General features: G+C 39.7%; 1 protein-coding gene across 3 annotated transcripts; it reads right to left on the reverse strand.

The window, feature by feature from the left end:
• On the reverse strand, positions 1-24,693 carry KRAS (KRAS proto-oncogene, GTPase). 3 transcript variants are annotated; one of them, XM_053942872.1, is made up of 5 exons: positions 24,566-24,693; positions 23,477-23,715; positions 17,825-18,003; positions 15,970-16,129; positions 1-3,593 (listed from the first exon to the last, which is right to left on the reverse strand). In XM_053942872.1, exons 2-5 carry the CDS (start codon positions 23,585-23,587, stop codon positions 3,477-3,479), a joined length of 567 nt encoding a protein of 188 aa, XP_053798847.1. In that variant the 5' UTR covers positions 23,588-23,715; positions 24,566-24,693; the 3' UTR covers positions 1-3,476. The 3 variants fall into 3 exon arrangements, with proteins under 3 accessions (XP_053798847.1, XP_053798846.1, XP_053798845.1); XM_053942871.1 differs by lacking the exon at positions 1-3,593 and adding an exon at positions 9,890-10,009 and having other exon boundaries at positions 23,477-23,599; XM_053942870.1 differs by lacking the exon at positions 1-3,593 and adding an exon at positions 9,890-10,009.
• Between the last annotated feature and the right edge of the window lie 1,855 nt (positions 24,694-26,548).

Consider the following 26,548-nt stretch of genomic DNA (forward strand, 5'->3'; position numbering starts at 1 on the left):
TTCACAATAACTATTTTTTATTACATTACAATAAATAGGAGCAGTACAGTTTGACAAAAAAATGACAAATTCCAGATCACCTCACAGCACATACTCCTAAAAACATTAAAAATTTTAAAACAAACAGTGGTCTTTTTTTTTTTTTTCCTTTTTTTAACTTAATGTCTGGCATGACCAACATTCCTAGGTCACACAACCAAATTAGGGAAAAACTGGATCACACTGCATATGTTCCACATCAAATAAAGCACAATGTACAAAATGTGCATGTTTCAGTTTACACTATACAAAAATAGTTAAAATACATTCCAGGTAAACATATTACATTAAGAAGTCATTCTAGTAAGAAGTTGGCACTCAAGAGGAAAAAGCAGAAGTATTTTCAACATGAAAACACAAGACAGTGGAATAAAGAAATGTTAGGAAAGATTTACCATCTATGTAGCTTTATGTAAACTTGAGACACAATGATTTGTTTTACAGTTTGATGGTCTTTGAAGATAATAATTGTATTGCTTCATAGTCTAGACAAGAGCAGAAGATTGTGTGTGTCAGTATTTACCCATTATCCTGTTACTGCAACAAAGCCCACACAGCAAAAGAGTAAAAATTTCAGGGCACTGAAACTGGTCAGAATAATTCCTTTTGGAGCAAACCAAGGATCCAGGTATTTAGCAGAGTTACATAAAGCTACTGTAAGAAGGTTGTTACTCCCTGACACAAGGCAATTTGACATGGTGATATGGGCAGTGATTCCCAGGCTTGTTCAGGAGCTGCTCTCAGGACACAGCACCCAGGGATGTTCTCTGGAAGCATCTCAAACAGGGCAGTGATGATGGAGCAACTTGTGCAAGCTGCAATCCAACATGATTCACCAAATCTCAACAAACAGGAAGACAAAACTGCACAACAGTGGCAAAGATGGGGTTGGGTAGGATTTAATTTCAAGTAAATAAGGGCTAATCTAAATGGATTTTGTACTAATTTAATTAGACTGGCAGCTACAGCTCACTTTTGCTGAAAAACCCCAACACTGGTTCATATATAGCTTTATAGTAGAGCTATAGAAATCCACTTTTGATGAATAAGACATTTCAGCTACAAATTCTCCAAACAGCTTTAAGTTAAATTAACATCAGAATTTTAGACCAGTCCTAATCTGACATGCAGTGTGACTCAGTTACCAAAATTAAAATAACCTTAAGATTACTTCCATTTGCTCAAGGCTTACAACCCACTTTTGCAACGTTCTTCATCTATTATCAAGAGTGTATAAAATGTGCAAGTAATTGTCTCCAACACATTTTAACCTTGGAAGCTCTGAAATATTTTGTAACATCAAGAATCTGTTTTTACTCCTTATTATTGGTCCTTACAGTATAAAGTTAAGTTCTCCTGTTACTGTTTTTCAGAGTATTTCATAACTTAGATTTCACACTGAAGCTGAGAGGAGTGGAGGGGTCTGGATTTTGGTGAAGGGTGGGAGCAGGGGGCACAGGCAGGGAAAGGCCTGATTTCTCCCAGACACAATGGAATTAAAAGATTATGGAAGCAATTCAGATATATCAGCACAGCACTCTGTGTTCCCTGCCAGCTTTGCAGGTCCCCACCTATAACAGTCACTCTGGGATTTTTTTGCAGAAGCAAAATAATACTTTTCACAGAAGTGGTCCAAGTTACACAGTCCAATTTTTACATACACGTGTAAAGTTTCTATGGAATACCTTAGGGCAATGCTGCTATTCCCTGTTCCAAAATTTCCAGTGTCCTGAACTCTCCTACCTCAGTGTCTTGTGTTTTATTTTTTGGGTACTCCAGAGTCACACTTTCCAGTGTCACTATGCAGCTGAGCTAGCTCCTGTGGAGAAGTGCACCTTCAGGGACCAAAGCTCGCCTGAAACAACTCCACATTTACAGGGAGATACCAGGAACTGGAAACTGCAACTACTGGCTTGTACTTCCGTGGATAACTAGGCTACTGCAGTACCAAAAAGTGAAAGTTCCTGCAAAAATCCTGCATTAATTCCAATCAGAAAAAAAAAACAAACAAACAAAAAAAAAAAACAACAAAAAAAAAACAAACACAAAAAAAACCACACCACAAACCAAAAATAACCCAAAAACAAGGTGGGGGGAGAGAATAACAAAAATCACAAGAGAACTTAATCACAGAGAAAGACAACATTAAACTCTTGGTTTAGCTTCATGACAGTGCAGACACTGGAATGCCACTCACCAACCATTGAATCAGTACTTCACAGACATCACACAAACACTGACTCTGGAAACCATGTTCTATGCTGACAGATTGTGCAAATTCCACACCATTTCCATGGCATAGTGGATTTCCAAATTATTTGCATGAAGCAGCTAAATTCAACTCTTTCATTCACTCATCTGATGTTGCTAGAATTTAGAATTTCTCCGCTATTTTGCATGAAATGGGCATCTTTAATGCCATTCTTGGGGGAAAGAAAAAGAATGGTTTTACTCCACTCTGTAATTTAGGACTGATTTTTATTTAATTCTTACAGTAAATTCTGGGTCCAAGTATGAATTAACCTAAGAATTTGAATCAACTTCTCTGTTAAGGCATTCTAGTATTTCCTAGGGACACTCCGGGTAAAATCCTGACCCTACTGAACAAAGCTACTCAAAGCTTTGACACAGGGGTATTTCACCTTGCTCTTCAGACACAAAGTCAGTGAAACTCTTAAAGCAATGCATTAACAATAGCAAATCAACCTAATTAGAACTTTTACTTTTTCCATTGCCAGGTGTGCATTGTTGTCTTTTTAGATTTTTTTTCCTTTTTTTTTTTAATTTTTAATAGAAAAAATAGAATATTTAAGGAATGACTGTGACAAATTGCAGTGAAATTTTTTTGACAGTTTTCTCTTTACATTCATTAAAGTTGATCTGAAATGCTACAAGACTAGATGCCTAGAAGCAAAATCTACAGGAAGACTATAAAGGCTTCTGGTCTCTCTCTATTGCAATCAGTCTAAAACAAAGGAAAGGCTGAAATGAAAGTTTCTTTTGCTAACTAGTCCATTTATCCAACCAAATTTATAAACCCAAAAATTCAGAGGGGATGTTAAAATGTGTAGAGCATCATTTGTTTGCTTTGCACACAGAACAGAAGTTCACAATCAGTAAGAAAAATAGGAAGTTAGCAACTGTGCATGCACCAAAGAGTCCTAAGACAATTCTCAGGTTTTTTGTGGGGTTTTTTTTTTGTTTTCTTTTTGTTTGTTTTTTTTTTTTCACAGGCATTGCTAGTTCAAGAACCAACAGTCAAAGAATACTGGCACTTTAAGAGGAATGAAGTTTCCACTGTCATTTAAAACAAGCATTCAGGTAAAGCTAACAGGATCATGAAGCAGAAAGTAAAGTAATGCTAAAACAAATGCTAATAATTTAGTGTAATGTACAAAATTACTTCAGTACTTCTTAGGAATAAGGATAAATTGTATTTACATAATTATACACTTTGTCTTTGTCTTCTTTTTCTTCTTTTTACCATCTTTGCTCATCTTCTCTTTGTGTTTTCTGATTTCTCGAACTAATGTGTAGAAGGCATCATCAACACCCTGAAAAGACACAGAAGATACAAATTAGGATCAGGTTCAGACTCACAGGCCTGCTGAAGTACAGCCTGTGTCCCTCCCTGGCCATGTGAGGGGGGTTCCATCAGTCCATTTTGCTGCCTACCTGCCATCCTTTGAACCATGAATCCTGGCTGCTGGACTAATCCTGTTCCTCCCTGAAATTCTGAGCAGCACTCACACCACCATCTAAGGGAACTGCTTTGGTGCCAGCAGGAGCTGACACCTGCTGCCCTGTTCCTGCTCTTAAACTGGGCTTAGGGCATCCTGCAGGTTACTCACAGGTGCCCACAGGTGAAATTCCATTGTTGGTGTAGGAAGGAAGGTAATGAAGTGTGTGCTGCCCTCGTCTCCATCTCCAAGAGCACACCTTGCCTCACTTCAAGCTAGAAAAGTATCATATACAGAGTGTGCATTTATATACTAACACCTCACAGTTAGGTTGGAAGTATATATTATCACAGAATCATAGAATGGCCTGGGTTGGAAGGGACCTCAAAGATCCTCCAGTTCCACCCCCAATACCTTCCACTGTCCCAGGTTGCTCCAATCCCCATCCAACCTGGCCTAGGACATAGGACACTTCCAAGGATGGAGCAGCCACAGCTTCTCTGGGCAACCTGTACCAGGGCCTCCCCACCCTCACAGGGAAGTTGTGAGGCATTAACTATCTTTATGCTTTAGTAATCTATATACAGCTCTGGAACATGAATTCTAATATTTGTACCAATAATTCAATACTAAAGACATAGTTATGGTTAATCCACATATTCTGATCATTTCTCAGACACATTGGTATAGTAATCACACCGCAGTTTTATAAATCTTTACACATGCAAATTGATCAAATCAACCCCATGTCCCAATGATAAGTTATTTGATAAATCATTCTATTCACTTTGAAAGTTAAGGACACTTGAAACACACTCTCTCTGGTGCTGGACAGTCACTTAAAATCTCCACGACTCCAAGATTTGAGCTACAGACACAAAAGCTAAAGTTTGTTCACACTGAGTAGTTTCTCATTATTTTCAGAGGTAATTACAACTGACCAAAATTAACTCTTATCTAAAGAGACCAGCATATCCAAAAGGATGTTATGGACCACTATCAAGTACAATTACTTTGTTACTTATGGGAAACAATTTATGGCCTTGCTTCAAGTCCCACTGAAGTACTCATGTTGTCAGTCTGCTTTTACATTTAAAAATGAGTACAGGTGGTCTTAAAATCCTTAAGACAAAAATTTTCTTGATTCTTTGCTGCCTTACTCCTTATACCTTTGAGAAATGTTACTGTATCACAGCAGCCAAATGCATCACTATAGAAATTCAGCCACACGAGTTTGCCTTCAAGCTGCCAAAAAAAAAAAAAACCAAAAAAACCACTCTGCATTTCTTCCTCTATGCCTACTTCAGTAAAGAACTGAAAGTGAACGCTGAAAAAAACAGAAAGCCAAAAATCACCTAATTCATTACTGTTTCAGCCAAACTCCAAGTGGTGATAAAACCTAGTATGAAAATTCCAAACAGGGAGGTGTGAAATAGCTTCATTTAAAAAGCAGCACTCAGTATAATCTAAACTTATTTAAAATCTTCAAGTTCATAAAACATTTACACACAACTTATGTTCAAAGTCCTTGGCAGTGTATCTCCCAATATTAATAGTACACTTTTGCATATTACAAGACCTTGCAAACAACTTGTTCTACATTTTAAGGGACTATTGACCAATATAAAATTGATGCAGCATGCCTACTGGGAGAATAGCCTTATTTCTGCAAAAGGTCATGTCACTCATTAGTTTTTGGAAAATTAAAAATACTTGGTATTACTTTAGAGATAACTAGTGTATTTTGCTTACAGCTCCAGCATTAATGCACAAAGAGAATATTTAGCACTGTTCAAGTAGGAAAATGATATAGAAGTTCATGATTCCAATGCAGGTCTCAGTACTAAGGGGGAGCACAGCACTAAGAATCAATCCCAACAGACAAAACAACAGTTTAATTCTTAAAACACAAGAACCATATAAGAACAGCCTCTGCCCAAGACTGCTCATGCTGCCTTACAGAACCACCTTTCAGAACTGGCTTTCAGTTGGTGCCTTCAAATGAGACACACTTAAAATTGTAATTTAAGTATTCAAATGAGCAATCCCCCCTTATTAAACTTGTTTTAAAATAAATGCAGAGAAAATAACTTGTACAAATACCCAGATACTATCATGAACCTTTAAACACATGACTTCCCAATCAAAGGTTGCAATTTTTTTTCTACCTAGTAAGATGATGATCTGTTAAATACAGCACACGTTGACACATAGAATCATAGAATGGTTTGGGTTGGAAGGGATTTTAAAGATCATCTCATTCCCAGCATGAGATGGGACACTTTCATTAGACCACATTACAGAACTGACTTGGCTTTCATCCTTGCATTGACACCTCTGTAGACCAAGCCTCACTAATTATTGATTATGTTTGGTCCTGCCACAATTCATCTTCAATTCAGATCGTTAATAGAACATGACATACAAAACTGTGCTTAGACCACTTGTGAGTGAGAAGTGAAGAACACAAGGTAAAGGGAGGTCTTTCCCTTTGCAGCCTACCTATTAAATTTTACATGCAAGTAGTGGATACTCTGTCTGCAGAAGGTCCCTGAGGCATCAATGCTGTGAGATCAAAGGCTACCAACCTTTCCAGTCAGCTCTTTCAGTACGAAGGGAGTGCAGGCAGGTGACCTTCCTCCCTCTCACAATGCACTTATGGTGTGCAAGCCTTTGAGGAAGCTAAGATGAACTGAATGAGAGCACTAAATCCAGGCTCAGATTAGAAACTCACGGTTCCCAGCACAGGTTCAGAACCAAACCCCAGAGCCTCACTAAAGGTGCACTGACAGGCCTTGCCCCTGGCCCTTGTTCTTCCAAAGGGCAGAGGGAATAGAAACAAGAGAACTGATCCCACAGGAACAGCCTGCTCCTGGCTACAAGTTTGCTTTTGGAGCCCCACATGGTTCCACGGCTGCAGAAAAGTCTGGAGATGTGGCAGCACCACCACAAGCATGTATGAGACTGGGCAACGAACCTGGCTGGCAATAACAAACACCAAAATCCTAAGGAATTTGGAATTCCTTAAAATCCCAGTGCCAAAAATAACCCTTAAACAAGTTCTAAATTGTAGGAGTTCTTTCTTATATATTTTTAAAAAATATATCTATATAAAAATATATTATCTATATATTATATTTTTAATCTATTTTCTATATAAAATATATATCAAGATATCTTTTATATATAAAATATATACATATTTTAATATAAACATACACACATGTATCAGTCATGAGGAACAGAAGTTATTTGTACACCTCTGTAGTACTATGGAGAGAAACGGTTAAATTGCAGTTTGAATCAAGAATTTAGGCATTTTTGAATTCAAATCTAGAACTTTTGTAATTCAAACTTTTCACTACTAACTCAGCTCAACCCAAATTCCATTATCTAGATGTCTGCTGGTAGCATGCTTTTTATTTAAGAAATCTGACTCTTTCACTGAACAAGTTCTTTTGAGGATTTCACATGGAGTTTTGGAAACTTCTCCCTGCTAGCTGGAAATTACAAATAGAGCAAAAGATGTTTTGTCCTTCCTGCTTTACTGTGTAACAGCCAAATGAATGAAACTCTCAGAAAGCATCAGCAGTTCATTGCAGTCTGGGCAGTCAAAGTTTTCAGTTTCCTTGGGCAAGACTAATAGAACTGCAGAAGGCATCCCACAGGCAGCAAGAAGATAAACAACGTTCCAAAAGGGAGAAAAACCCTCTGAACCATCCAGCTTGATTATTCCCAGAATACTGCCATTGCAGTCTGTATTACAATGAATATTTCTGAAGTCTAAAATTCCAGCTCTAAGGCTCACACCATCAGGTGCTGTTCTCCTTAGCCACCTACTACACATCAGACTGAAATAATACATTTTCTTACTGACTGGAAAGTAATATGAGCCCGGCTGGTTTAAATATCAGACTTCTCATTCCACTCAAATCACTACTGAACTACAGCTGTGCCCTAATAATTTTGGAACATGCTTCTTCCAGCTCAACTCCCTAAATACAAAGTTGCTGAAAATGCTCATCAATACCATGCAGAATTCACTTGGGAAGAAAGGCAAATGATTCCTTCCCTAAGCACACTCCTGAAGTTGTAGAGCCTTAGATCCAAGACTGTTTTCTAAACAGGGTGCAGGGAAAAAAGAAAACACAACAAAAAGCATCCAAAACTCAGCAATATCCACTGTTGACAGAAGATTTCCCTTGGGGGGGGGGGGGAAGGTGTGAACCCCCCCCCCAAAAATACTTCTCTTGGACATCATTAGGAAGCTGGCAGAAAGCAAGCATGTTTTTAGACATAAATAAGAATGCTACAATCTGAAAAATCCTTCCACTGAAAACCATCATTCCCACCATCTTATTCCCATTCTCCCAACAGGAAGAGAAAGCAGACAGGACTCAGCATCTTTCAAGTCCCAGCATAACAGGACTCAGCATCTTTCAAGTCCCAGCATAAAAAAAATAAATTCTACTTTGTGGTACGGTTCCATCAGTAACACACCTAGTAACTGCAAAGTTGGTTTCTAGAAGGCTACAGGGCTTAAGCAACATAATTTCTACTGTTCTCATCAAAAGTCATCTTGCCCAGCTTCTCTTTGTTGTTTTTTGATAGCAGGGAAGGATAGAACAAGGTGCTTTCACGGCATCAATTTTAGTAATATCTGGATGCAATACTAGGGAGCTTCATGACTGAAGTTTCCAGTTTCCTGCAGTGGAAACCTGTGATACAGTGTATCACAAAGTGATTGAATCATATAATTAAGTCTGGAAACGATCTCCAAGTCCATCAAGTCTAAACTGATTGATCAGCACCTTGTCAACTATGTCATGGCATTAAGTGCCACATCCAGTCATTTCCTGAACATCTCCAGGAAAATGGACTCCACCATTTTCTTTAGGGGAAAAAAAATCTAAATAATTACCTCTGAGCAGTCATTTATCACTTAAAAGCTGAGACGAACAAGCCTGAGCAGATCTAGTAAAAACTGATATGAATCAAAATTTCTTCCCCAGAGAAACAAAACTCCTTCACTGAGGAGAATATTCCCACACTGTGACAGTGTCTGGAGGATACAACCCAAATTCTACTACTTCTCTGCCACATATTCTGAAGTACAAACACATACCTTGAAAAATGAAGTTTTTCTTTTACACAATGGGAAATTCTAGGTCATCCTCCACTTGGACAAGTATATAAGGAGTAACAACTCTCACTCTCTGCAGTGGTGCAGAAGGAGGTAAAGAATTAATAGGCTAGGAATATCTGCAAGGAGCTGCTCCAATGTTTTACTCAAAAAGCACTGGAAGTGATTTAGACAAGCACTTCTTCCATACCAGTTTCTTTTCTCCTCACCTCCTCCCTTTTTTCTTACAGCGGAATACACAGATTAAAAAATATTTTGTGAGAATTTGGGTATTGGGGCTTTTTTGTGTTTTCTTGTTGGCTTTGGTTTAGTCTCCTCTCCTCCTCCAGTGTTCCTTCAACCCACCTCCTGTAAATGCTCTCAAAAAAAGGTGAAACCTTATTTTGTCCAAATCTGGATCACTCATGGCATTATAGTTGACCAAAAAAAAAAAAAAAAAACCCCAAAACAAAACAAAACAAAAAAAAAACCAAACCAAAAAAACCCAAAAACACCAAACAACCAAAAAAAAACTAGAAGTGGTAAATTTTTTAAGCTGGGGAAGAACAAGGGGAAAATAACTTGGCATAAAGAAGGGCCTGAGAATTAAAAAATCCTGTACACCAGTCAAATACTGTTTTGTTGGATTAGGAATCTCCTATTTCTGTATCTGAGGAGGACTTTTAAGTGTTGCAGTCGTCTCCCCTCAGTTCATCAGCCTGAAGCTTCAACCAATATTGACCTCAACAGCATAATGAATATATTACTAATAAAACTCCTTCCTCCTAACTTCTTCCCACTCAGAACTGAGCCTCTGTTTCCCAGCTGGAGAATTCAATATGCAGTAAAGACTTCTTGTTAATCCATTTATCAAAATCCCACAAAACAAAGCAAATCCATATTGAGGACACTGAAATGTGATTGGTTTTATATCTGAAATTATGTCACTGATTAGCCACAAAAAGTCTGATTGGCAAGACACCCTCAATCAGTTTTATTTGGCAAGTGATTTGCAACACTTACCCTCGTACATTACAAACTTACCCTGTTACATTACAAGGCATTTTTTAATTTTCACACACCCTGGAGTCTTTTCTTCTTTGCTGATTTTTTTCACTCTGTACTGTCGGATCTCTCGCACCAATGTATAAAAAGCATCCTCCACTCTCTGCATTGTAAAACACAACTCCTTAAAAATCACTTTGGTAATGATTGAGACCAACTGGGACACCCATGGAAGGGGAAAAAACCACAACAAAACCACTGAAATGATGAGCTTTACTTGAGAGAAGTATATGGAGCTTCATTTATTTATTTAAAATGCAGGGCTTGCTCATTTGCTGCTTGATAAATACTTAATTTATTGATTACCAATTATTGTGAATATCTATGCTTCAAGCCCTGTTTTTCTTCTGTCCATCTTCTTCTACCATGGTAACACTAAAAAAGAGTAAGATTTCTTTTCTTCCATTGCTGAAAATGATACTGCTTGTGTAACTGAATATTCCCACATTTCTGTGGGCATGGATGTATGCAGTAGGCATAAAACTTATTAAATTGTGAACTAGGGGGTACTTACGAACACACATAGTTAAACCACCCACTTGCAGTTTTGAGCCAAAGTGAGAAGAAGTTACTGTTTGGGCAAAGAAAAGCAAGCTCCTTCATGTTCTGTTCTTTAGGTCAGAAGGGGAACTTTGCAAAAATCCATTATAAAGAAATAAAATTTTCTAAGAACACTGAATTTGGGGCAGTGTTGTTTTCAAAGCTACTAAATTTACAAAGCAAGCACTGTGCTAATAAATTTAGGAAAAGTGGTATCTGAGCCATGGCTGCAAATGTTCATTATTGTAATCTTTAAGAGCTTTGTTACATCAACAAGACACACCTGATCTGTTCCTCTGGGCCAGACTCAGCAACAAGGGTCCCATAACAACACCTAAATGCAAACAATCTGTGAAGTTCTGCTGCTCAGATTTTAGTCTGCTGCAGAAATGCTCCTCATGTGTTCAGGGATGACACAGAGCTATGTGTTTTACTTCTCTGGTTTCACACCTTACTTTTCTGCAGCTCTGCATTTAAGCCACTTGGATATGACACTACAAGCATTTAAAAAAATGTATGGAGACCAAAGGCATCTTTAACCAAATGCAATATAAAAAGATACAGCAGCAACTCTAAGTTACAATATATCAAAATTAGTGTATCTGTGCATAAATTTAAGAATTTAGATCAATCTGTGAGGATGTTCTTACTAGAACAAAATGAAAAATGTTCCACTGAAGCTTTTTAAGGGGAGAGCAAATCTCTCCTCTGCCTTACTACCAATCTCAGTACTTGTCTCCTCAATCAGATTAACCAGGTTATTAATTTAATACAAACTCATTATTTAAAAATAAAACCAGAACACACTGATGATCATGGTAAGCAGCATGACTACTTAAGCCCCAAAGCTTTATTACTACCAATGGACAGTCTAGGCTTTAATTTGGCAGGTTTTCCATCAAATTCTCTCTCCATTTCACCTTTGTATTATACACTGAATAATAAAAGACAGCCAGCATTTACTGCCACAATTACTGGGTCATTTTGCATGACCTGTGCCACAGGTTATCACATTGAACATTCATTTTTAACAAACTGCTGCTTATCTGAGAGTTCTTCTGAACTACAGCCTTTTCAATTTGAAGATTAAATTAATTAGATTTATTTCTTGGATTGTATTTCCCTGTATAGACATAATGTGCCCTCTTATGATGTAGTGAAGTATGGACAAGTCTTATATTCCAGGTCTGACAGGTTGCAAAATGTAAAGAAAGCCATTAAACCAGGCAAAATCCAAGTAAAGCTCGTACTTCCATGTTTTTCTGGAAGGAATGGAAGTTTCTTTCTGAAGTGGAAACAGCAAACATTGATCAGCTGCTATGTGCCAAAGCACAGGCTGTACAAAAATCAACATTTTTGCAAATCTAGTCTTTTGCAGTAGAAAGATGTCATTTGATTATGGAGCTTTCACATGAAAAATTAGGTAACAATTGTTGAGTCAACATTTATTGCCAACTTTCCCATCACCAGTAGGAGATGTAATTTGCTTTAGCAATGCAGAGAGATGGAGAGACACAGAGTGAGAAAAGAAAATGCTATTACTGCCACCACCAAGAATAGACTTATGAACCCTGCTGAAAGAGATTATTCTGAAAGAAAATCTGTACAGACACATATTTGCTTATATCATTAGCACAAGGTGACACTTTAAAGGGCCACATGCCAATCCTACAAACTTAAGTCATTTTAATACCAATTTAAGACTCTCTAGTATTTTTTTTCCTTCAATAAGCAATGACCATATAAATAAAATGGGACTAACCAGTTCTTTTAGCTGTCAGAGCAGGAAGCAAAAATACCTTTGGCAATTATTAAAAACTTCAAAATCTAAATAGCCCAAGGAACCCAGGTCCTTGAGGCAATGTTTTTGAGGTGCTTTTGCCTACTGAATTACAGCCAAACACTCAATTTAAAATACGACCATGTGCAAAGAAAGGCTGTTTCAAACCCAGACCAAAGTATCCCAAACAGGAATTTTCACAAGTTCCACTTCTGCAGTGCTTAAAGGAACCTGATGAAAGTTAGCCCTGACAACTCTGAACTGTTCTGTGCCCATCCTTATACACTTGATCACAGCTGATCTCCTAAAAGCAACCAAAACTTTCTTCCCTTCGAGTTTTGTCCTTGGGAGAAGACCAAGCTCTTCCAGAAAAGTTCTACATGAAAAAACTCAACCCACAGTGTAAAAAGTCTGACCAAGTTAAAGCTCATTGAAAACATAGCTTTAAGATGAAACCTGTACACAGGAGATGGATTAAAAACAGCTTGGAGTAATACAATATCATTAAACAGATAAGACAAACGCCTAAAAAATGGTTCAAGCAAACTAAGTTATCAGTTAGCCATTAATTTTAACTGAGATGCAGGAATGAATTTCTGTAAATACAGCCCCAGTTACTTCACCAGACCAGGCACAGGTTCTCAAATCAGTGTGATCACAAGGCTGGGTCTAACCTACTGTACACCAGACAGCTGAAATAACCAAAAGGTTTTTTTAACAGCATTCTGCTGATTTAGGTCAACTTCTTCATTACACACTTCAAAAGTGTGTTTAAGCATGTATTCCAAATAATGAGACCTCAAACTTTGGGAAACCCTCTACTATGCTTGCAATAATGCTCATTGATCTGCTTTTCCTGTGAATATAATACCAGCAGGAGAGCTGAAATGTTCCAAGAGAAACAAAGCCCTACACTCAACCACATTGGGGTGGTCTGGCCTTACAGCTTTACCCTGTGTAACTCCCAGGCAAGGGGAAGCACAGTAAAGAATGGCAGGTGCAGCTTTGGTGGGGATAAATTGAATTTGTCCCTCAAGTCACATTGGTATTTATAATACTGGGAGCTACATGCTCATGTAGACAGGGAAGAACCTGAATATAAAGCCTATGTCAAAAAGAGAAAAGAAAGATCAGCAATCAAAATAAACCTAAGCCATTCATCCCCTTCTCCATAATGATTGTGAAAGGATTAATAAATGTTCATGGCCTTACAAAACCACCAGTACTGCCACTTGCTTACATTCAGAAACAGGATTATCACTATTTTTCATAGATTACATTATAGTGATTTCAGTCAGTGGCCCAACTGAAAGTATTAATAATCTGTAGCCTTATACCCAAGTTGTAGGGCCCACTAAGGCAAGGTTTCACTGATGAATTCAATGATTTGTTTGAAAATTCCCAGAGGGATTTAGCTTAAAACACGATCTTCTTGCTGTGAGTTGAAGTTCACGTCTTTATTCTCAGTCAGGACCCAAACACACTAACTTCTAGAATAACTTATTTCTGTACTTTGTTTCAATATTCTTCTCTTTTCTGTCCTAGCCTATGAATTTTTGAAAATCTTAAAAACTTTCTTGAACTGAGACATCATCCTGCATGAGCATGCAATGCCATCCTTTTAAAAAAGTGTCTTGGCAATCAAAGAAGTCTGACAACTCCCTCCTATTCCCACCTTCCCAGTTTCCTTCTGCAGAAACCTTTCTCATTCCTTCTGAGCTCCAGCAGAACTGGGCACAGGAAAGGGCAGAGGCAGGAAAATTCAGCAGGGCCTTAGTGATGATGTTTCCATGTGGTGGAAGGTGAGACATGAAACGAAAATAAGGTTCCTACTTCAAAAGATTCATGACAGAGTTCCCACAGATTCCAGAAGACCACCAGCTGCATCTGTTCATACTTGGAAGGTCTCCATGAGGACAGAGAGGATCAGAGTTTTATTTATATATTGTCTTTTAGACAAAGAGTGAATAAAACTATAGCCCATAGGCCATATGCAGCTCACAAAATGGTTGGACTCCCCTAATTTAAAATCACTTTTCAAGAAGGTGTGTATATATATATATATATATATATATATATATGACAGTGTGACTGAAAAAGCATTCTATGCACATACACACATTTATATACAATCACATACAGTAATATTTAGATCCTCTTGCTGTAACTAAATTCCAGTTCTTTCTCTTCTCAAAAATATTTTCTTTACATGGCATCCTATGAAGGAATTTCATCGCACAACAAGCTCAGAACAGCACTAGAAAAGAATCAGCAGCCATCCCTAGTGGTGCCAACTTTTCAAATCCAACAGGTTCTAAACAGTCTACTGGGCATCTTTGTTTTCAAATATCCTTTCTAATAGAAGTGGTTATGCAAAAGGAGTATTTCCCCAACAAAGCCTGATGCTGTAAAAGACAGTCTGAACAAAGTAAAACCTAGATGTTGGTACTGCACTTCTGTTTCAAACCTAAAATGTAATTTCAGAGTTATTTTTTCACCCTCCTATCTCCATGACAGCCACTAATACAGCACCTTCCAAACAAAGCCACTGTCATTATTCAGTCCACTTGTATGCCCCCTTCTTCAGGACAATTGTGTGGCCTAATTTATTCTCAGTCATTCAAGTTTGGTAATTCTGCTTTGGGTTTTTCAGTTCTACCTAACAGAGACTTTCTTTGTTGCCAGAAGTCAGCATTGCTTTGTGAAGTTTGACTAATTAGCCCAGGTTTCAACTTGTCAAAAACTTGGGTGGTGGAGCAAATTTGCACTAATAAAATATTCATTTCTCAGATCCAAAAATGTCTTACAAGCTATGAGGAAATTCTGCCAAGTGATGTAGCTGGATCTCTACAGAAATTATGATCAGTTACTCCAACTGCAGCATTCTGTCCTTATTTACCTCCTGAATTTCTGATGCACAACCTGCACATAACACTTCTGATTATGCAGAGTAGGAGCCACTCAGGCCTGATCTAATTTGTACTGACAGTAAAATCTTTGCTCTTTAAGGAGAAAACACCAAACAGCATTTTTCAAGATTGCTTTCTTCCAGAAGTACTGAACCAGTTCCACCTCTAGCCACAGAGTTTCTCTTCTCCCGAAAGCTCAGATGTGCCACTCTGTCACCTGTGTCCTCATACAGCCCAAGAAGCACTGAAAGGACCAGTGAGTTACCATATATCAAGAGTGAGCTCTGAAGTCTTAGGAAAAGTATCATTTTACTCTAACAACTAATTCAGGAACTTCAGAAATACCTTAAGGTCAATTGCTTAGGTGTATCAAGCATGTCCCCCTAATTAGAGAATCAATGCCTCAAGGAAAAAATCCATTGTTATTAATGAAAACACTTAAATCAGAATAAACTAATTAGTTGCTTGTCTGTTTAATCCTCTTGCTGAAGGGAAAAAAAAAAAAAAAAAACATTTCACCTCTAAGCAGAAGTGCTTTTATTCTATTAAAACCTCTCACAAAGTCAAGAATGCTGCAACCACCTGACAGAAGAGAGCAACAGCAGGCCAGGTCTCACTCGGAGTCTGCCCACTTGAAGCCAATCAATCACTCATCAATAAACAATTACTAATTATAAGCAAGTTGACAGAAAGGAAGAAACACCCCAAGGATTTCCAATCTGCAGAAATGCATCCATTGGTATGAGTAAGCAAATGTCAATGCCTGGAATAATTAACATTATTGTAATTCAGGTGAGAGCTTTGCCTTTGCATCTGGGAAGTTTTGAGCTTTACCTGTCTTGTCTTTGCTGATGTTTCAATAAAAGGAATTCCATAACTTCTTGCTAAATCCTGAGCTTGTTTTGTGTCTACTGTTCTGGAAGGCAAATCACATTTGTTTCCTACTAGCACCATTGGGACATCTTCTGAGTCTTTAACTCTCTTTATTTGTTCCCTAAAAACAAAGAAAAAGACAAGACTGCATTTAACAAGTATTAATATTAACAGTTTATATGGTAGAATTAAAAACAGTTAAAACATTAAATTAACAGAGTCAAACATCATTCTTTATGTTAATCTACTGCACATGCACTGTTGGAAGACACAAAAACAATAAATTGACCAAGCCAGTCACCATCAAGTTTAGCATCTTATTAAACAAAAACAAACCAACCAACTAACCAAAAGCCTGACATTTTACAAACTACTATAGAGGCTAATGTCATTACACTGTTGTTTTAAAATATTTTTTTTAACTTTTTAGCAGCTGATATCAGAGTAAGCTTAACAAACTCTGGTATTAATCTTAATACTTACCTCTCATATTCAACACTCAATTAATTTGCCAAAACACTGCCAAAACTCTATGTCTGCTGTCTTGATTTTGGTTTGGTTTTGGGGGGAGGTTGTGATTTTATTTTGTTCTTTAAGTAAAGACAGCATTAAAAATTCTGCACTTAGGGGGTTTAAAACTCTGAAGACCACTGAACTGGCTCTCTACAGAGAGGTATTTGGTAAAAGTCCTTCCAAGCACTAGTTAGAAAGGAACTTGAAAGATGTACTTGTGAGGAATCTTGAATAAATATCATTAATTTCATTACTTCTGCCTTCCCAAATAATCTAGCAGTGTGTTCTTTAATTAAAATAGACACTGTTTCCAGCTCCTTATGATTATTCAGCTTCAAGCCTGGAAGGTCACCCACAGGTCTGTCAATGCACAGAAGAAATTCCAGCACTCAATTCCCAACATTCTTTGAAATAAACTGTGAAGTTCTTATGCAAATCTGCAACTCTCTTTAAAAACAAAAAATCCTCATGAAAACCTCTATGCTCCTTCCTCCCCTTACACCAACATCTTTGTTGCCTTTTCCTCCTTCCTCCTCTAAACCCACAGGAAACCCATTTGTGATATTATTATTAATATTATTATTATTACTACCTAACTGTGGATAGATTAACACATGTTTGGGACTAACCTTAGGCTGATGCTGATTGTGGGAATTGCATTGGCTTCTAATAGAATACCCAGGGAGAAGTCAGGATAACAGTAAGGTACTAAGTTATAAATGATCTGCTATGGTAATCACCAGAGACTCCTATTTCTAAATTAGTGTAGTTGACAAAGAAAGCATGAGTTGGAATTCTTAACTAATTACTTAAAAGAAGATAATATGAAGAAATTAATAACAAGTTGGTTTTTACTGTCATTTTGGAGCTCTGGTTTTGTTTGTCTGTCCTTCTCAGGCATCAGGGCTCACACAGGTTATTCTTTTCACAGCATTCCCCAGGTATTTCCGCCTCCAGCCCCAAACAAAACCAGCAACTGACATTATTGTCTGTACAATCACAACAGCTTCAGTTTTTCCATCTTAGCAAACAATTTCATCAATGGAATGGACAGAATTTATCTTTGGGTAAGTATTGACTCAGAATACTAAGCCACAATAATTTACACCTCATTTATGAGTGAGGCAGATCTTCACATCACCCAAAATTCCAGATAATAGGATGCACAAATAAGTTGCAATATTGTTAATTTTCAGATTTTCCCTATTTCATGGGAGATAACTCTATTATGCAAAGGAAGAACAAGCCCCCTTCCCACCTAAAAACAAGAGCTGGTGAGTGGGTTCTCTCTTCATATACACACCTATAATGGTGAATATCTTCAAAAGACTTTGTATTGTTTATGGCAAACACGCACAGGAAGCCTTCCCCTGTTCTCATATATTGATCCCTCATTGCACTGTATTCTTCTTGACCTGCTGTATCAAGAATATCCAAGAGACAGGTTTCTCCATCAATTACTACTTGCTTCCTGTAGGAATCCTAGGGAAAAAAATACACCTTGGTTAACCAAAACAGGTAAGGTTTTGAACATCAGTAAATCTGGAGATAATCAAATTATTTACCAGCAATAAGAGTGACTGAAAAGGTTTGACCATACTTAAGCTAGCTAATTTAAATAAAGTATTTTTTTAAATTTAAATAAAATAAAATCTACTAATTTTGTTTTTTCAGCTACACTTTGTCCCTCATTCCATGCTACAAGAATGCACAAAATAATAAACCAGAAAGAACACACAAGTAAGACAACTCCAAAAATCTTTGCCACTGAAAAGAAAGTGAAGAATAAAAAGCCTTCAGTGTTTGAGACAGGAAATCTGTTTTGTATGCCAGAGCAGGTGTGTATAATGATATCTGTTATTAAGTTATCAAAGTTGAGCTGATATATTTGAAATTGAGGCTTTTCAGCCAGGACAGACTAACAGAGCCGTATTAAAACCCTGATGGGCTAGTTCACAGAGATGTCAGAACAAATTATTTCAATGCTATCAAATCAAAGCTTTCAGGTCACTGACTCAAGTGGCTAAAATCTGTCCAAAGTCCCACCAGCTAGATTTTATTACATCCCTGTTTAGGTGCTAGGCCTCTATAAGTACACAGCTTTAGCAGTAAGAAGGTGAGCATTACATGCCCAGTAATTTCTATAAACACCTCTGTGTTTGAAATAAAGCCACAGCAATGAGCTTGGAAAAGGTGCCATCAACCAGCACCATTAATTACTCCCAGTAAGCAGCTCTTGTAACAAATAAAAGGTGTGAACACAAGCTGCTGTCACCTTTCAGCTTCCTTAGCTCGAGATTAACACAACATTGCTGCTGTTCTGACACTGCACACCTAGGCTACTGCACTGAACCTAGGCTACTGGGAAGGGAATTAAAGAATGAGAACTGCAGTTCGAGCCAGCTGCAAGGTGAATTCTGAACAACCTTCCTTCCTTTGTACCCATTTTAAGGCACAGTACACCTACTCTTAGGCAATTTCTATCCATTTGTAATTTTATAAAAGACTCTCTTCTTTCCTGTTGCTCATGCTAAGAAACAAGCAGGAGATAATTGTATATACAGTATTTTAAACCAGACCAACTCTGTAACCTCCTATTTACTGTTAAATGTCATCTAGGCTCAAGATATCAGGTAAAACAATACTTACTGTTTACATTAAAGACAGAAGTTTGCCTCAAACATGATTTTGAGACTATTCATTTCACAGAAGTGCAAATTCAGTGTTCAGGTAGTAAGTGGGGAAGTTACTTCAGAAACTTATAAGCCATGTTTAAATATTGATACAGCTGAGAAACACACACACTCCAACGTGTTTTAAAATAAAGTTAATATTCTATCTTGCTGTTTAAAGGGAAAAAATTACAAAAAAACCCCACATCTAAGGATGCAGCTTCATTCCAACACTTCCATTCAAGAGCAGATCCCCCATGTCCTAGGATACCTTTATCACAGTACTAGCAGAACTTCTATCATTATACCAGACATATTTACAAAGCTTGCATTTTCTCTTCTTGCAATTTGACTGCCAGTTCAAAAATATGAAAAGCAGTTCTTGAAAAGCTTGTACTATTCCCTTCCATCTTAAAGACTTCAAAAGGAAAGAAAATCCCCTCAACTGAGAGCTAAACAACAGCTTTAAGTAATTTTCATCATAGAAAATAATTTTTAAGAGAAAAAAAATCACTTTTGAGAACTGCCTACCGTGTTAGCAGTAGCAGCAAAGATGCACCAGCATAAAGCACAGCACAGATACAAAAATTACTATTTTGAGGTGTTAAGTTGCTTTGCCACTTCTGGGGACAAAATTTTAGTGACTACCTAGTGAGGGGATTTGAAGCAGAAGGAAAAGAAAGATGTGGGAGAGAAAACTGAAGCTTATGATTTCCAGATGAGTGAAATAATAAGTATTTTTCTTTTTGGCCTTTTTTTCCTCCTTCACTTTGCAAAACATCATACCTGAAATTCACATTTGACACTATTGAGAAAAAAAAAAAGTAAACTAGAAGATTAATTCCTGATTCCTACCCAGCTTCAAATGTGAAATTCCAGTTTTTCCACAGTATACATTATATAACTTTTAAAAATTTGATTGATTACTTAACCTGCTTTTATTGGTCTTTCACAAGCCACAAAAAACAGCAAGAATTACGTTAAAGGAGCAATAATTCCATCTGCTCACAAGCACTGATAAGAATATGTGATATGAAATCTCAGCTTTACACTACATATGGAATTTAGCTAAAAAAAAACCCTCCCCTAGTGCTTAATAAATCTCACCTAGGCAAGTAATTATTATTCCACAAAACTCCATTATACCAGACATTTAATGCTAAAATATTACAGCTCCTGAGACTAAGCTATTACTAAATATTGGTGCTTGTTTCACAAGGGCACAGGTCATTTAAGAACACAGAATTAAATATCAGTATTCCTAAATCAGCCGAGGGATTTGGCTAATCCAATTTCAAAACCTTTGACAAGCAGCTAGGAAAGCTGCTTTTGCTCTGGGACATTTTAAAGACGACACACATTTAGGGCTGAAATGTCCTGAAAATGTAAAAAAGCTAAATAATGAAGGAAATTCAAGTGAGCACAAGCAAGATTTACCCAGCCTCGGCCGGTAGAGGGCACTGCCCCAACTGCTCAGGCCAGATTTACAACGGTTGCTGCCCATTTAATTTAAAATAAAACATTTAAAATTACTTGGCTATAAATCCTTGCTCGGACATCTCCTTCAAATAAAAGCACTGGACTGTGAAACGCACATAAAGCATCGATATCTGAACAACTGCAGCCACCCAAACACTCATTTTCAGTCCTCCCCCTGCCCTGCCATCTGCCGTGCTCAGATTTAATAAAACACTCAAGCAGGCACTGAAACTTGACTTTTGCAACCAGGTTATCTGTTGAACCATTAGGTTTATTCCATCAAAAAACAGCAGCAAAATTAACACTGTAAAGGCACCTGTGACTAAGTAATTAGTGTGGTTTTTCCTTTGCTGCACCATATTATGTCTTCACAACATGAGAATTTTAAAAGTGTGGAGTTTCATTCTGTTAATCACAGGAAATATTTAGAATTATTCAGTAACTGTGTTGTTATGAAATATACCATGGACAACAAACACTAAACTATCTTCTCTATCTTACCCCAAATTATTTAGCTTCATTATCTGCAGGGAAAAGGAGTATTCTGCTGTATGGCAATGAAAGCAACAGTAGTAAGTGGCGAACAACACTAGTGACACCACTGAACCATCCTACTTATTTACCAGTCAAGGCAATTTTAGCCTTGTCTCCTCATATTGCCTAAAACCCACTCCACAGCCATTGTTGTTCTTTGATCAGCATCACAACTGCACCTACACAGGAAGCACCATCACCAACCCTTCTCAATCAAGTGGATCCTGCCCAAGCATGAACTGGAGCATTTAAACCCAATTTTTATTTCTGTTTGCCACTCCAAATCACAGCCTGCCCTTGTTGGCACTGAATTATTGCTTACCCACATGTGAGGACACACAAGGTCAGTTACCAGGAGGAGGAAAATACAGTTTCCATCCCCGAGGTCTCAGAATTTACATGATAAGAACAGGATCTAGTAGACAACTTGTAAAATTGAATGAATGAAATGAATGCTGCTGCATGTGACAAGCTGGCAAAACCTATTAGGTTACTTAATTCCCTGTCAACTCGGTATCATTCTTATAGAACACATAGATTCTGGACCACAGCACTGAATTTGTGGCTGCCCCATCCCTCGAAATGGCCAAGGCCAGGCTGGACAGGGCCTGGAGCACCCTGGTCTTGTGGAAAGTGTCCCTGCCCATGGGAACAAGATGATCTTTAAGGTCCCCTCCAACTCAAACCAGCCTATAATTCCATGAATAAAAGACACAGATCTGGGATTTTCAGGTTCATTCTATAAGGAACTGTATTTCCATTTTATTATTTTACATTAAAAACTTATTTAATGTCCTTCAAATCACTCAGTTGGTAGAACAGCAAAATCCCTCAAGTGCTCCAGGAATACTGGCATTTAAGTTTCTGTGTTCCTAAATTGTTTACACAGTGACAACTTATAAGATGGACCCTGCATAGCACTTTCTGCAGGGCTTAAACACACCTCTAACCTAAGAGAAACCCAGGTAATTATGAAAAATTATCGAAGACCAACAGCCTCCGAAGGTCCTTTTGCAGGAAAAAGTAAAATCCCATTTGGCTTGTTCCTCTCAGCGAGTTTGGTGCAATTTTAGAGAGTGTTTGGGGTTGTTGTTTTAAGACTTCCTATCTTAGTAACTGAAAGAGCTACTCTGCTGGTGCAAGTCAAACAGAGTTTTTTTTGTATAGGTCTAGTTACAAAACCTCCTGCAAGCAAGATGTTATTTGGCCATGCAAGAGACAGACAAGAAGACACATGGAAAGAACCTCAAGTCAACACATCTCTGTTTGGGCTCAGGCCCTCACTAAATTTGTGCCACCTCAGGGCACTGGCTCCTCCTGCTTATGTCTGCCTGAAAATCACTACCTACACACTTCCCAAGTCTCCATTTTAAGCCCAGATTTAAACCCTTGTGATTTCTTCAAGTGAGCCTGAAAGTGCCTTGCTGGATAAACATATAAATGAAGTCATGAGATGCAGAGCCTCAGTGCCGGGAACATAAAAACCTGGGGTAAGTTATGGTGTCATTTCTCCTTTTATAGAGTCTGAGGTTGTTAAATGCAACGATCCACAGGAGATTTCAGACAACACCAGTATTTTTCTTGTATTTAAAAGGCAGAGCTTGCCTGCTCATTATAAACCTTTAAAACAGCACAACTTCTAAGATTATATACAATTTCAAACTTGGAGGTACTGAGCCATGTATTTCAAAGAACCCATTCCAGAAGCTATCGCATAACATCTTCTCTAGATAGAGAAACTCGTACTCATTTTAAAGAGAGGAAAAACAAAACAGAACAGGCTCCAATTTTTGCTTCATTCACTGCAACATCCTAGGACACATTTCTCCCTGTGTGAAACAGATCCGAGCGATAGGAGCTGAGAAAGACTGGCACACACATTTCACAACCACTAATTTTCTTCCTTATCAAAGGAAAAATGTCCCATTTAAGAGGTTGCACAAAACTATGAAGAGTTTCACCAAGCATTTTCAAGTGAGTTTGCAAATACTTCGTCGTAGAGATCCTAAACACACGCATCCACACTGCCCAAGGATACATGGCAATTAACACCATGCTTTTAATTGACCAAAACTGGTAATTTATTACTGCAGCTGTTGTTCCACAGCCAGATCAAGAAGCACAGCAATTACGTCTCCAATGCAGAACATTTATCTCTGAGCTCTTTTTACTATAAAGCCCTGTCCTTGTGGTAAGTATCCAAAAGGAAACAAGCACCATTATTCACTGATAATCTCCCCTCACAGAAAGTATGAGATGGAAGTGTTTACCTCTATTGTGGGATCATATTCATCCACAAAGTGATTCTGGATTAGCTGTATTGTCAAGGCGCTCTTGCCTACACCACCAGCTCCAACCACCACAAGTTTATACTCTGTCATTTTTTAGCAGACCTGATGACAAAGAAACCAACATTAAGCAGAGCTGGGCTCCCACTAACGAGGATGCTGCCGGTGCCTTCTCATTCAGCGTCAGGATCCTCTACTATTACCGGGAAGCAGCTCCCTCCCTGCAAGACAAGACAAAAAGGGATGAGGGAATGCTGCTCCTCAAACATTACACACACAGGGAATGTAGAGCGGGCACTCGGTCGACAGGCAGCAGTCACACCGAGATTGAAAGCACACGAAATAATAATAAAAAAAAAATTAAAAACCATGATAAATAAATTTAAAAGACACTGAATTCCAGGAAAAGCCAAAAGAGTAATTCGTGCAGGGAATTAATCCGTGCAGGGATTTAGTTCCCGCTGCTTCCTCCCGGTGCCTCGCCGAGCCCGCCCGGGTTTCTCGGAGCGTCCCAGCTCCCCTCGGGATGAAGCTCACAGCCGGGAACGCGCCTCCCGTGCCCGGACAGGAGACACGGCGAGCACGGCTTCCCCCGACGGCTTCCCCTACACAGTTTAGGGTGGGTTTTATTAATTTTTAATTGCCGGGCGAGCCGTGCCTGCGGGACCCCCGCGGCTCCGGGGCATCGCCTGCCCCGCCCCGGCTCCCTCTGCCCCGCCAGCGCCGCGCCCGCGCCGCCCCAACTTTCCGGGTTTAAGGATTTGCGAGAAGGGGTGAGGGGAAAAAAAATAAATCCATAAGGGCTCGGGGGTGGGTGGGGGATGTCTCGGGCGAGCGCCGGGTCCCGCAGGGCGTTGGCCACCTGCCCCTTCCCGCCGGGAAGGACCGGGAATGCGGCTCCAGGGGATGCCGGCGGGAGCACCGGGGGAGCGGAATAGGAGAGGGGAAAAGGGACGGGAGGGGGAACGGCGACGGCGGAGGAAGGGGGCGCCGGCTGCGCTTCCCACCTCGAAGGGAAAGCGAGGAAGGAAGAGGGTCGCCCCAGCTCGGCGGGGTGGGGATAGGCGATACCTGTCTGGCCGTGCCGCGGGAGCTCCCGGCACCCGCCGTGCCCGCGTCGCGTCCCTTGCTCTCCTCTCTCCTTTCCCTTCCCGCTCCGGGTCCCTTCCCTTCCCTTCCCGTCCCGGTGCGAAATGGCGGGGGACGGGCAGGGCTGGGCGGGCGCTGCCCAGGGAGCCGAGCACCGATGGACGGCCGCGATCGATGCGCTCGGCGCTCCAACGCCCCTTGCGGCAGCGCCGGCACCGCCCTCCCGCTGCCGAGCGGAGAGCCCCGGGTTCGAGACCGCACCCGGCCACTCCCGTGTCCAGTGCTGGGATCCTCAGGATGAAGGAGACAGGGAGCTTCTGGAGCCGAGGCTGCGGAGATGATATAGGGACTGGAAAGGCTGAGGGAACTGGGGCTGATCAGCCTCGAGAGGGGCCCTCAGCCCTGGGTGTCCCTGTCTGTAGGGAGGGCTCTGAGCAGGGCCCAGGCTGTGCTCCGGGGGGGGCCCAGCAATGGCACCAGAGGTACTGACAGGGAGTGATCCCAGAAGTTCCACCTGCACAGGAGGAAAAACGACTTCCACAGGTTGCCCAGAGAGGCTGGGAATTTCCTTCACTGGAGGTATTCCCGAGCCATCTAGACACAATCCTGTGCCCTGTGCTCCGGTACGGCCCTGCTGGAACAGGGAGGTGGCACCAGGTGCCCCACTGAGGTCCCGTCCATTGTGGGATTCCCTGGGGCCAGAGGATGCGGGTTTGGGACCGGGGAGAGGCTTGGAGGAGACATTTGGGAAGAATCTGTCCGAGAAGAATCTGTCCGCTCGAGGGCAGTGAAGGGAAATGTGCACAATTCCAGCATTTCCTCACCGTTTCCCCCTTCCCTCACTGCCCATGGGAACCTGGAGGGGAAGAGGCACAAGAGCCACCGTAAGGCCCAGGACAGGCTCATCCTGAGGGGACATGTGGAGTGCTTCGACAGGCAGGGCCTGGTTACACATAAAGAGTGATTTTATCCATCATGGAAATGTCAGCAGAGGCAGTGGAACTGCTGCGTCACTTACAAGCCAAATAGAGTTGGTCAGCTTGATTTTTAGCTCTGAATAGAAGTTAATAAACACAGTGTTTGGGGGTTTTAAACAAGTTAACAGTTGCATAGTAAACCATAATTTCTTACTAAAAGGCTAAAACCATAACTCCCTGTAAGTGAAATACAGAATAATAGAATGGTCTGAGTTGGAAGGGGCCTTAAAGATCATGCAGTCCCACCCCCTGCTGTGGGCAGGAACACCTTTCACTATCCCAGGGTGCGCCAAGTCCCGTCCAACCATGCCTTGGACACTGCCAGGGATATTCCGGGAAACTCTTTATGATCCCCATTTCACCTCTCCCACAAATTTAGGTGTCAGTAACCTAGTAATTTTTGTGTTAAAGGTTATTAGGTTGTTTCCCAACAGCCACAATAAAAAAAACCAAAGCAAAACCAAAAAAAAACAAAAAAAAAAAAAACAACAAAAAAAAAACAACAAAAAAAAACCCCAAAAAACCCAAAAAACCAACCAACCAACCAAACAAAAAAAAACCCTCACAAGAATCCATGTGACAGAGTAACATGAGACCATCTCACAAATCAGGGTTATTAATTAGGTTGCCTCACATGAGCAGATGTAAAACCCAAAAGTCAGACTTGCTTTCAAAGAACAAGTAGCCTGGTGGTAAAACCACACGCTTGGGATGTGGGAAGCCCTGAACCCACACAGCCACAGCTGGGATCACAAGAGTATCCGCAGAGCAGATGGCAGAACCTTCTCCATGAAAACTTCAGGTCCTGATGACAGCCTGTGCTGTCCTATCTCCATAGGATCTCAGCAAAATGTGCAAACAATCCTTTTGCATGTCGTGTGGAGGGAAAATGAATTGTTAGAATTCTGGAAAAAGCAGAATGCAAAGCTGCTTTTCTTTTGCACAGATTTTGTTTATAAATATCTATTATGAAATTGCTTTTTGCTGT

Source organism: Vidua chalybeata, chromosome 5 (assembly GCF_026979565.1).
Source record: "Vidua chalybeata isolate OUT-0048 chromosome 5, bVidCha1 merged haplotype, whole genome shotgun sequence".
Classification (NCBI taxonomy): Eukaryota; Metazoa; Chordata; class Aves; order Passeriformes; family Viduidae; genus Vidua; species Vidua chalybeata.

Excerpts from the sequence above, each read along its gene's own strand:
- KRAS (XM_053942871.1), bottom strand. The coding sequence starts at position 23,587 with ATGACAGAGTATAAACTTGTGGTGGTTGGAGCTGGTGGTGTAGGCAAG. Across the intron at positions 16,130-17,824 it reads GAAGATATTCACCATTATAG|GGAACAAATAAAGAGAGTTA; the intron begins GTGTGTATATGA and ends CTTTGTTTTTAG. Across the intron at positions 10,010-15,969 it reads CATCAGCAAAGACAAGACAG|AGAGTGGAGGATGCTTTTTA; the intron begins GTAAAGCTCAAA and ends TTTACAATGCAG.